Source organism: Nipponia nippon, unplaced genomic scaffold (assembly GCF_047370975.1).
Source record: "Nipponia nippon isolate SJK-2023a ecotype South Korea unplaced genomic scaffold, ASM4737097v1 scaffold_32, whole genome shotgun sequence".
Lineage (NCBI taxonomy): Eukaryota > Metazoa > Chordata > Aves > Pelecaniformes > Threskiornithidae > Nipponia > Nipponia nippon.
This window is the reverse complement of record NW_028262350.1, coordinates 2,017,326-2,029,285: the sequence shown is the minus strand read 5'-3', so window position 1 is coordinate 2,029,285 and position 11,960 is coordinate 2,017,326. Positions and strand designations below refer to the sequence as shown.

General features: G+C 73.2%; 1 protein-coding gene across 1 annotated transcript; it reads right to left on the bottom strand.

Moving 5' to 3' along the window:
* Positions 1 to 124: 124 nt before the first annotated feature.
* NR1D1 (nuclear receptor subfamily 1 group D member 1) lies at positions 125 to 5,370 on the bottom strand. Its single transcript, XM_087770008.1, has 8 exons — positions 5,194 to 5,370; positions 2,922 to 3,254; positions 2,747 to 2,835; positions 2,519 to 2,663; positions 1,705 to 2,165; positions 1,383 to 1,568; positions 671 to 881; positions 125 to 598 (listed from the first exon to the last, which is right to left on the bottom strand). Exons 1-8 carry the CDS (start codon positions 5,219 to 5,221, stop codon positions 399 to 401), a joined length of 1,653 nt encoding a protein of 550 aa, XP_087626134.1. The 5' UTR covers positions 5,222 to 5,370; the 3' UTR covers positions 125 to 398.
* Positions 5,371 to 11,960: the final 6,590 nt, after the last annotated feature.

Below are 11,960 nucleotides of genomic sequence, written 5' to 3'. Positions count from 1 at the left end.
TGCTGGTCTATTTTACTATATATTTATGTAATAAATATATGATGAAAAAAAAAAAAAAAACAAAAACAAAACAACCAAACCCAACCAAACCCACCCACACAGCTCGGCTGGATCCGGCTTCTGCTTTCCACCGCTGGCTGCCGGAGTGGGGGGCCGGGGCGGGGGAACCCCCCAGCGCTGCCAGCGGAGCCGTGGGGCTGGTGCCCGACTTGGGGGGGGGGAAGGGGGGGGTCCTGGCATCCCGGCGCCCATCTGGGAGCCGCAGCCCCCCGGGAGTCCGGCGGGCGCCGCGGGGTTCGTGCTGCCCCTCGGGGGGCCGGTGTGTCGTCCCCCCCCGCCCACAGTGCTATGTACAGGGGGGGTGGGTGCGCGGGGGGGTCCCTGGGGTCCGTTGGGCCCTACTGGGCGTCGATGCGGAAGGAGAGCAGCTTCTCGGAGTGGAGGTTGTTGAGGGTGCGCAGGTCCGGCAGCTTCAGCAGCAGCTTGGTGAACCGCGACGTCTCCGCCGGGTGCGTCTTCAGCACCAGGGCGCGCAGGGCGCGGATCAGCGTCTCCTGCAGCTGCTCCACTGACGCCGTGTCCTCCATGCCCGAGCGGTCTGCGGGGACGGGGCGTCAGCGGGCGGGCAGCGACCCTCCCCGATCCCCCCTCACGTCGCCCTGGCTCCCACCTGCCGAGACCAGCACGACGGCGGTGAAGAGCCCCAGCTCCTCGTCGGTGAGGTCGAGGGCGCTGAGCTTCTCGCTGAACTCGAACATGGAGCTGAGGAGGTCGCCCATGCCCATGCCCCACAGCTCCTCCAGGCTGTACTTCGTCCGGCTCATGAACGTCACCGTCTGCTCCTTCACGTCGAACAGCGAGGCGAAGCGAACCATCAGCACCTGCGGCACACGCGGCGTCAGCGGGACGGGGGCACCGAGCCATGCCGAGGGGCATCCTGCAATGCCATGGGCTACCGTGCAATGCCATGGGGCACCGTGCTGGGCCACGGGGCACTATGTCGGGCCGTGGGGCACCGTGCCAGGCCGCGGGGCATCCCGCAACACCGGGGGCTGCTGTGCAATGCTGTGGGGCACCATGCAACGCCGTGGGGCACTATGCCAGTCCATGGGGCACCGTGCCATGCTGGGGAGGCATCCTGCAGCACTGTGGGCTACCGTGCAATGCCGTGGGGCACCATGCAATGCCGTGCTCCATGCCAGGGCTCCACACCATGGGGCATCATGCAATGCCACGGGGCTCCGTGCCAGGCTGTGGGGCACTGCGCAATGCCACGGGGAGCTGTGCAATGCTGCAGGGGCACTGTGCCCATGCCATGGGGCTGCGGGCCAGTCCGTGGGGCACCGTGCCCTCCATTGCGCCCTCGCCATCCCGGGACGTACCTCGAAGGTGCCGGCCTTGAGCAGGGTGACCTGGTCGTGCTGGGAGAGGGCCTGGAAGCCAGGAATGTGCTTGGCGAACTCGACCACCTCACGGACGGCGGGGGTGAAGCTGAGGGAGAAATCCTCCCAGATCTCCTGCACCGAGCGCCCGCTGCGGCCGGGCGGGTGGCTGTTCATGGGGCAAGCCTGCGGGCGACGGCACGGCTCAGCCCGGCACCGCGGGGCTCCCCCAGCCCTGCCGCCTCGGCACGGACAAGGCGATTAGTGCGATTAGCGGCTAAAAATACCCGGGGAGGGGGAGCGAGAGCCCCCAGGCGCTCACCGGCAGGACGTCCTTGGTGCCGCGGGGCCAGGGGCAGCCCCGCACCGGGGGCTCGGGGTAGGCGGGGGGGCAGAGCCGGGGCTCGGGGGGGCCAGGGGCCCAGGCGGGGGGCGCGTCCCAGCGCAGGAGGCCGCTCTCGCAGGCCGGGGGGGGTCCCAGCTTGTCGTGCGCGTAGACGAAGATCTCCTTGTGGGCCTTGGCCACCTGCGCGATGACGTCCTCGGTGGCCCCCCCGGGGCTGGGTGAGCGGGGCGGCGTCAGCTGCTGGGGGAACTGGGAGAAGCAGGCGGGGGGGGCGAGCGGCGGGGGGCCGGGGGGCAGCGTGCGGCCCCCGCCCGGCGCTGGACCCTCGCCGGGACCGGGCATCCCCGGCAGGACGCTGCCCATGCCGCTCATGGCACTCTGCATCTCCGCCAGCATCCGCTGCTTCTCCCGCTTGGGGATGCGTCCGAAGCGCACCGCTGCAGGGGACACTGGTGTTACTGGGCGGCCCCGGCACGCCAACCCCCCCAGCCCTGCGTGATGGGGAGCCAGGGGCTGCCGGGAACGTGGCTGCATCCTTACCCCGCCAGTTTGGAGGGGACGTACGGCCGCGAGCACGGGGGGATCCATCCCAGGAGGGGACGTACGGCCCCGAGCACAGGGTACCCATCCCAGGAGGGGACGTACGGCCTTGATCATGGCAGGGGGACCCATCCCGGGAGGGGACACGCAGCCCTGGGCACGGGGGATCGCACCCCCGGAGGGGACGTACAGCACTGAACGCGGGGTCCCCGGTCTTGGGGGGCGCCGGGAGGGCCGGGGCCGAGCTCACCGTCACGGGACATGCCGACCAGCAGGCACTTCTTGAAGCGGCATTGCTGGCAGCGGTTGCGGTTGATGCGGACGATGGAGCAGTTCTCGTTCTTGAGGCACTTCTTGTACTGGATGTTCTGCTGGATGCTGCGGCGGAAGAAGCCCTGCGGGGCGGGGGGTGGGGGGTCACTCGGGGCCCCCCTGGCACGGCAGGGGCTCCGCGCCGCCCCAGCCCCATCCCCGGTACCTTGCAGCCCTCGCAGGCGTGGACGCCGTAGTGGAAGCCGGAGGCGACGTCGCCGCAGACCTTGCAGAGCAGCACCATCCCGTTCAGCTCTGCGGAGAGACGGGGGTGAGCGGGGTCCCGGGGTGCCCACTGCGGCGGGGGAGCCACCCGCCGCCCCCCTGCCCGCCCCACTCACTGGTGACGGTGCTGCCGGCTTTGCTGGGCGAGCTGCGGCGCCGCTCGTCCACGGGGACCTGCTGCACCCCGGGGAAGTTCACCGAGGAGCCGTACGATGAGGAGGAGGAGGAGGAGGAGGAGGATGAAGGGGAGCCGTCCTCACGGGGGGCCAGCGAGCCCCCGCCATAGGCGCGGGAGTCCTGGAGGGAGCCGGTGGGCGATGGGGGAAAGTAGGTGGGGAAGGGCTGGGAGCCCGACTGGGAGCTGCTGTTGGAGCTGTCGCTGCAGAGCGAGACGGGGCTGGTGCGGTTGGGCGAGGCGCCGCTGGAGCCCACGTAGCTGATCACGCCGCCTGCGGGCAGAGCAGCAGGGCCACACATGCACTGAGCTGCGCCGGGCTCAGCCTCCCCCGGCCGAGAGGGGACCCCGAGAGGGGGATCGCGGCCCCGGGGTGGGGGTCCCTGGGGAAGCACCCCAGAAGCATCCCGCGCCCATGGGCGTCCCGCTGCGGCTGCACATGTGCTGCCCACCCCGAGGCAGGCACCACGCCCACCGGCCACCACGGGTGCCGGCCCCACGTGGGATGGGGCCGGCCGGGCTGCCTGGGTGCGTGCCGGCTGGGGACACAGGCACGGCACCCTGGAAGCGCCCGTGGGAGGAATGCGGGCCGGGAACCCGCCAGAGGCGTAACCAGGAGGTCACGGCGGTTCCAGCCGCCGGCTCCGGCCCGGTGCCCGCGGCACAGCCCAGCTCCCAGCCCCACGGCGCAGCCCCCCCATGCCAGCCCCCTCGTTTGGGGGGGATGCAGCCCCGCTGCAGCAAAGGGGGAGGGGGGAAGCTCTGCATGGGGGAACCCCACAACGTTGGGGACCGGCGTGGGGGGCACGCGCTCAGCCCCGGTGCCGTGCCCACGGCCAGCCCTGGCAGAGGTCACAGCCCCCCCCCCCCCCCTTGCCACCACGCACGTGGCAGGGGGGAGCAGCACCCGCGGCTGCGGGACACGTGGAAGGCGACATCGGGGACACACACGGGATCGCCGGGGCCATGTGTCTCCCGCCGCACACGACGGATGCCGCCAGCCGGAGCCAGCCTGCCACCGCTACTCACGTCCGTGTGTGTCCCCCCCCGAGGTCAAAGGGGGTCACTGAATTGGGGACAGTGGGTCCCATGCTACCCCCCCCCCCCAAAACTGCAGCTCCTGGGGATCCCCACCAAAATAGTGGGGGGATCCCCCACCCCAAAGCCCCGGGACCCCCCCAAAAGGGGGGGGTCCCGGGGCGTTGGGGGGGGGGGTCCCCCCGAGGGGTTGCACCAGGACGCGGGGGCCATTCCCGACCCCGCAACACCGGGATCCCCTGGGATCCCCCCCCCCCAAAAGCCGCCCTGCATCTCCCCCCCCCCCCCAGCTCAGGCGGCCTCACGCCGCCGCCCCACGTGCTCCAGCCGCACGTGGCCTCCCGCGGCCACGCCCCTTCACGCTTCGCCCCGCCCTCCCCTCCCACCCCATTGGCTTATCGCGACGCCCCGCCCCTTCACGTTGCCCCGGAGATCGCCCCCCCCCCCCCGTGTTGGAAAAGGGCGAGTGGAAGGCGGCGTCCCCGCTTCCGGGTGTGACGTCACGAGGGGGGGCAGCGATGATGTCATCAAGCGACCAATGGGCGGGGGCGGGGCGGGGCTGCGGGGAAAACAAACTCCGCACGTGGCAGCGGCGGGGAGGGGGACACGTGCCGGGGGGGGGGGGGGCATCGCCTCCGTTCCCCCCCCCCGCCCCTCCCGGTGCGCGTCCCCGTTCCCCCCCACCCCCCTCCCCGCCACGCGTGGCACCGCCTCCGCCGCCCACGCACTGCCCGGTCCCGGTGCCCGGGACAACCCCGGCGCAGCGATTCCCGGTTTCACCCTTCGGCTGGGGGCTCCCCGGTCCCGTTCTCCACCCCTCCCGCACCGGCTACCGGAGCGCCCCGCTGCCCAGCTCGCCCCGGTGCCGCCGCGCATCCCTCCCCGGCCCCGCCGCCCGCTCCTTACCCCGCTATGCAGGACCGCCCGGTGCCGGTGGGAAGCAGCCCCGCGGCGGGGCGCGGTCCCGGTGGGGTGCGCGGGACCCCCCGGCCCCGCCGTCCGGACCCCTCCGCCTCGCTGTCTCAGCGCACAACCCCTCGCTGCGGTCCCGCTGCACCGACCCCGACTCCGATCCGCCGTTCGCGATCGCTCCCGGTGCCCGCACGGTCCCGGCGCGCGCACCCGGTAGCGGGGCGGAGATGGAGGGGAGGGGGGGGCTCCGGCGGGGCACTGACCTGTGCTACCGGCCTCGGGGGCGGCCATCCTCGGGGGGGGGGGGGGGGGCGGCTCTCCCGGGGCCCTCCCGCAGCCGGGACCGCAGCGAAGGGGGCCGAGGCGAGGGGAGCCGCGCCGAGCCGTGCCGCTCCGCCGCCCGGTAAGGGCTGTTGTGCGCCCGCCGCCCGCCCCGCCGCCCGCCCGGCACCGGCCGCGGCTGCGCACTGGGCCGCACGCGGCGCCGCCGCCTCCCCCATGTGATTCCCGGGGAGAGCCTCGTGCCCCAGTGACACACTTTCCGCCGGCGGCCCCGGTCCCCGGCCGCCACCGGGGAGTGCGGGTGTAACGGGGACCCCCGCAGCGGGGCCGTCACCCGGCCCGCGGGGACCAGCAGCGGGCACCGGGACCTGCACCGGGACCGGCACCGGGTCCTGCACTGGGACCGACACCGGGTCCTGCACCAGGACCATCACCAGCACCGGGTCTGGCACCGGGTCCTGCACCGGGACCATCACCAGCACCGGGTCTGGCACCAGGTCCTGCACCAGGACCGACACCGGGTCCTGCACTGGGACCAGCACCAGCACCGGGACCAGCACCAGCACCAGGTCTGGTACTGGGGCCATCACTGGCACCGGGTCCTGCACCGGGACCGACACCGGGTCCTGCACTGGGACCAGAACCAGCACTGGGTCTGGTACTGGGGCCATCACTGGCACCGGGTCCTGCACCAGGACCGACACTGGGTCCTGCACCAGGACCATCACCAGCACCAAGTCTGGCACCAGGGCCATCACTGGCACCGGGTCCTGCACCGGGACCGAGACCGGGACTGGGACGAGGTCCTGCACCAGGACCATCACCAGCACCGGGTCCTGCACCAGGACCATCTCCTGCACCGGGTCCTGCACCAGCACCGGGGATGCCCGGGTACTGCATAGCAGCGGGCAGAGGTGGGGGCACCCAGGGATGGCGGTGTCCCCTGCAGCGGGGAGAGGCCGGCACAGCGCTGCACCGTCCCCTGCACTGGGGACAGTGGGGGACACCTGTCACCCTGCGCAGCACGGTCCCTGCACAGGGAACACGCAAGCATGGCACCATCCCCTGCTTGGGGACACCGGGGCACCCCTGTCACCCAGCACAGCATGGTCCCTGCACCAGGAACACCCAGGCACAGTGCCATCCCCTGCACTGGGGACACCTGAGCGCTCCTGTCACCCTGCACGGTACTGTCCCCTGCACTGTCCCCTGGGGACACCCGGGCACAGCGTGGCACCAGCACCGCAGGACGCCCCGCACCAGGGATGCCTGTGCACGGCGCAGCAGCGGCGCAGCCCCTGGCACAGCCCCAGCGCACACTGCAGTGCGGTTCAGCCGGACCCCTGCCCAGCCAGCCCAGCTCAGCCCCCCGCTGCGACCCCCCGTGTCCCCCTGCCCAGCCCCTGCCTGTCCCCAGTGCCACCAGGGTGATGCGCTGCCCACGGCGGGTGCCCAGCGTGCCACGTGCCTGGCAGCCACGGCCCAGCCTGGCCCCGCTCCCGGCTGCCGCAGGGGCTGCAGTGACGTGCCGTGCCCGGTACCACGGTGCCAGGGCAGAGCCGCTGAGCAGATTTGGGTCACGGCACTGGGACCAGCACAGCCCGGTGGCACTGGGGTCTCCGTGGGTGCTCATGGCATCGGCAGGGAGGGTTTCAGGGGTGCCAGCACCCTCCTGGGTGCCACGTGCTGGGTGCTGCCCTGGCCCCCAGCCAGGAGGAGAAGGTGCAGAGCACGGACGTGCCAGCGCCGGGAAATCCTCAGAGCTAATCCCACGGGAGGGGAGGCCTCGGGTGCCCTGGCCGTGCCGGGAGCCGCGGGCAGGGCTGTGCTGGGAGCCTGCGGGGTGCCCGCGGGGGGACACCAAGGAGCCCCTGGCACCAGCCCTGCCTGGTGCTGGGGGGCCCTGGGGACCCTCGCTGGGTGCTGGGGCTGCTCCTGGCTCATGGGGTGCCCCGCGGCACTGGGGCAGCGGGGACACCCTGTCACCCCGCAGGAAGTGCCCTTGCCCTGAGTCACCGGGCAGTTGCACAGTGCCATGGCCGCGCTGCAGCCAGCACCTCCGGCAGGGAGAAACCCCGGCAGCTCCCGGAAGGATGTGTGGGGCCAGGCTGGCATGGGCACCGGGGGACCCGGGGGGCCGCCTGCCCCGGGCTGGGGGCCCCTCGCTGCCCCATCCCCGCTCCCAGTGGCGTGGCCGTGCCTGAGCTGCCCCGAGTGTGCAGGTGCCACCGGCCCCGCACAGCGCCTCGTTCCCCTCCTGGCACGTTCCTGGGCCACGGCAATTAGCTGTGACTCAGCCGCTCGTCTCGGTTCGGAAAACAACCCTGTGCACGGCGCTGCGGCACACGGCACATGGAGCGGAGCTGGCCCTGCACAGGGATGCTCGGCCGGACCCGGCTGCTCAGCTCCCCCGGGGGTCCCCGGGATGGGTGCAGGGCTGGGAGGGATGAGAGAAATCCTGGGGGTTCCCACCGTGGGGCTGGGAGCCCGGCACAGCAGGTCGGTGTGAGGGTGCTGTGAGTGGGGCCCCCAGGGTGGGTGCAGCCGGGGCATCCCGGCAGCAGGATGGGGATGCCGGCTGGGGACGGTGTGTGGGCAGCAGGGCTGGGGCGTGGGGGCCACCAAAGCCACCGGGATGGCAGGGTGCTGCAGCCGGGGACGTGCCTGCTGTGCCCTGTGCCGGACCCTCGGCAGCCCCATGGCTGAGCCACCCCAGGGACGCTCCCAGAGGCCGGGGCTGTGCCCCGCGGAGCTCCCCGCAGGTCCCTGTGCGCCCCGACACGGCTGCGCCCGTGCCAATCGGCCCATGGTGCGGACAGGGCACCTCACCCCCCCCAAGGTCACCACGTGCCGCCGCGCTCAGGTGCCAGGTGAGCCCTGCGCAGAGCGGCGGGGGGACACACGTGTCACCCCGGCCCCTGCCACCGGCGCTGGGCCTGCCCGAGGGCAGCTGCCGGCCGTGCCCCCCAAACTGCACCCCCTGCACCACCCCCGGCTCCCCGCTTCCAGAGCCCCCCGGGAGGCACTGGCCCGGGCCCCCTCCCCGCAGCGGGGACCCCGCTGTCCCCCAGGGATGAGGAGGCAGCTGAAGAATCAGCTCGGGGGTGCCACGGAGTGGGCGCGAGGGCCGGTGGCCGCGTGCCCCGGTGCCCGGGTTGTCGGCGGTGCCGTGCGGCTGTGCCACGTGACTGCGCGCTCCGCTTGCCGGCAAATGCCTGCGTGCAGAGGGATTTATTTTTACTCCGGCCTGGCTGGGTTGTTTACCTTGTTGTACCTTTTCCAGGAAAGGGGGGGGTGCCTCTGCTGGGAACAGGGGTTTGTTCCTGCCTGTCACCCCCCCGGGCTGGGCACCGGGGGTCCGGCAGGGTGCAGACGCCCCCCCCCAGCGCTGCAGCCCCAGCACCCCCCTGAGCCGGGACACCCTCCAAACCCACTGCTGGGCTGCAGCGTCCCCATGGGGTTGAGGACTCCAGGTCTGGCTGGGTCCCTGTGCCACCCTGGGGGACATCGTGCCTCAGTTTCCCCAGCCATAGGTGTGAGGCCGCAAGGGGGGCAACCAGAGATGCCAGGCCTCACCCCGCTTGGGGGGTCCTGTGCCCTCAAACCCCCGTTCGCCCCCACGGGGTCCCACTGACAGCGGTGGGCAGGCAGGAGCCCTGGTGCCACTGCGGGGTGCCGGGCAGGGCCGGGGGCTCAGGGTTTTGGGGTGTTTTCCTGCTGTGCGGCAGCAGATCCGTGGCTGAAAAGCCGAGAGAAGCCCTGGCTCGTCCCCACGGCTCTTGGCCGGGGCCAGCAGCTCCGCGCTGCCAGGACTCGCCTTTCCCCTCCCTGCGGAAAGGGAAAAAAATCAGGTAAACAAGGCAGGCCTGGCCCGGGCGGGGCGGGTGGGGGCACCCCACGGCAAGCAGGGGCACCCCACAGCGGGTGGGGGCACCCCACGACGCCCCGGCACCGTGGGACGGGGCAGAGCTGGGTTGGGGGACAGAGACCCCGGGTCGGGGGGTGCAGGGGTGCCCTGATCCATGGAGGCGCAGGATTTAGGGGTGAACGCGCCCCGGGAGGGTGCAAGGACCCGGGGATCCAGGGAGGGTGCAAGGTGCCCAGGAGGGTGCAGGGGTGCAGGGTCTGGGGGTGCAGAGACCCCAGGAGGGTGTGCAGGGGTGCAGGGACCCTGGGAGGGTGCAGGGATGCAGAATCGGGGGGTGCGGGGATCCCAGGGGGGTGCGGGGATCCCAGCAGGGTGCAGGGACCCAGAGATCAGGGGGACGCCGGGATATGGGGGTGCAGAAGGGGTGCAGGGGCCCTGGGGGAGTGGGGGGCCCCTGGTGTGTTTGCCATGCAGGGTGGTCTGGGAAGCCCCCCCATGGGCCAGGGTGGGTGGGGGTCCCCCCCCTCGCCCGCGCCCCTCCTGGCCCTCACAAACCTCCTGCGCTGCTGTTCGCGTTCCCGCCGCAGTGCCACGGCCCCGGGTCCCCGAGCCGCCCCAGGGCGGGGAGCGCAGGGGCAGCCCCGGGGGGCCGCGGGGGCTGCGTTGGCCTCACGGACCCCCCGCCCTGGACACGCAAGCTGGGGACCCCGCTCCCCTTTCCCACGCCTCTGTCACCCCACGTTCATCCTTCCCAAAATGGAGCTGGGTGGGGAAGTGGGGCAGCCCCCCGCAAGCCCCCCGACCCCGTTGGGGGACACGGCAGCCATGGGCTTCGGGCCACCGGGCCGGTTGGCGTCTGTGCCAGCCCATGTGAGCGGGTGCTCCCCTCCTCCTCCTCCTCCTCCTCCTCGGGTGCAGGGAGCCCTCTCCATCCCAGCGCGCTGGTTGTGGCGTCACGTGGCGCTGGCATGTGAGTCCTGCTCCATTTTTAGCCCCAGCAGCCTCCCTGCGCGGCAGCCCTGCTGCAGAGCCATGTGCGGGTGGGCGCCCGGGCCGGCACGTGGGCCTGCCGCAGCGGGAACGGGGCACCGGGATCCCCCCGGCCCCGGGCTGGCGTGGCCGCGCGTGGGCGAGCGGGGCCAGACGCGTGTACGAGCACGGCCACGCGCGTGCGGGAGCGCGGCCGCCCGTGTGCGCGCGACGGGAAGGCGCGGGTGTCCGTAGGGCTTGGCGTGACACACGGCGCGGCGGCGGGAGCGGAGGGGCTTCCCCTGCACCGTGCCGTGGGGACGCGGCACCGCTAGCGTGGCCCGGCCACCGCGGCGGCGGAGGGGGACCCCGCAGCTCGTGGGGGGCTGCTGCACAGGGGCGTTGGGTGCAGAGGGACCCCCCCTGCGCCCCCTCCCTCCATGAACGCAGCTCTGCAGAGAGGCACGGCCCCCACGTGTCCCCTGCGCGCCCCTGGCACGTGCCCCGCGTGTCCCCTGCGTGTCCCCGGTGCCACGGCCCCGTGTGCTGCGGGGGGGGGGGGGGGTGGGGGTGTTCACGGAAATGCTGTGCGTGTGCACACGCGTGTGTGTGCGCGCGCGTGTGTGTGTGCGTGCATACGTGTGCAAGCTGGGGCTACGGTATGGGGGCGGGGGGCTGTGCATGCATGCAGCGGGGCTGCGGCGCCTGCAGGGTGCGCGGGTGCCTGCAGCGGGGCTGCAGTCCCTCGCTGCGGGGGGCGTGCATGTGTGTGCGTGCGTGTGCATGTGTGTGCGTGTGCTGGGGCTGCAGTCCCTCGCTGCAGGGTTGTGTGTGCGTGTGGGGAGTGTGTGTGTATGGGGGGGGGTGTGCACTTGCACATGTACACCCGGAACTGCAGGCTCTGCAGGGCTGCGTGTGCATGCACGGGGGGGGCTCCACCCCCCACGGGGGGCGTGTGTGTGTGTGTGTGCACACGGGGAGGGGGTCGGGGTGTGCGTGCACGGGGGTGCTGCAGACCCCGGGGGGGGTGTGTGCACACGGGGGGCTGCAGACCCCACGGAGGTGTGTGGGGGGGTGTGGGGGTGCACGAGGGGGCTGCAGACGCCACGCGTGTGTGCATGTGTGTGCACACGGGGGGGCTGCAGACCCACGGGGAGGGGGTATGTACATGCGTGTGCGTGCACGGGGGGGGCTGCAGACCCCACGGGTGTATGCGTGTGTGTGTGCGTGTGCACACGGGGGGGCTGCAGACCCACGGGGAGGCGGGGTGTACATGCGTGTGTGTGCACGGGGGGGGCTGCAGACCCCACGGGTGTGTGCATGTGTGTGTGCGTGTGCACACGGGGGGGCTGCAGACCCACGGGGGGGGTGTGGGTGCGTGCACACGGCGGGGCTCAGGCAGGACCGTCCCGGCCCCGCAGAGCGGCACCTCCCCCCTCCTCGCCCCCCCTGCGTGGGGGGGGGGGGGGCGGGATCGTGGCGGTGGGTCCCAGCCCCCCCGGTGCCCCCGCCGTGGGGCCGGGCCCAGCCCCGCGGTGGGCGGTGGGACCCCGCCGCGGCCCGGGCGGAGCCGCCGCGCTCGGGAGCCACCGGGCGGCCGCGCCCCGCCACTGCCGGCCCGGGACCCCCGCCCCACGCGGGACCGGCGCTTCCGCGCGTGGAGACCCCCCCACGTCCCGGGGCGGGGGGCGGGGGGTGGGAGCTCCCCCCGGAGGTGCCCCCGCTCCGTCCCACGCACGAACCGGCCCCGCTCCTCGACACCCCCCCTCCCCCCGGGGTCCCCACGCCCCGGCCGGGGCTGCCGTCGGCGCATGCGCACCGAGCCCGGTTTAAAGGTAACCGGGGGCCGCCGCACGGCCCCGGCCCCAGCCCCGACCCGCCCCCCCGCCCCCCAGGCGTGGAACGGTCCCG

Excerpts from the sequence above, each read along its gene's own strand:
- NR1D1 (XM_087770008.1), bottom strand. The coding sequence starts at position 5,221 with ATGGCCGCCCCCGAGGCCGGTAGCACAG. Across the intron at positions 2,166-2,518 it reads GGTCGGCATGTCCCGTGACG|CGGTGCGCTTCGGACGCATC; the intron begins GTGAGCTCGGCC and ends TGTCCCCTGCAG. Across the intron at positions 599-670 it reads CGTCGTGCTGGTCTCGGCAG|ACCGCTCGGGCATGGAGGAC; the intron begins GTGGGAGCCAGG and ends CCGTCCCCGCAG.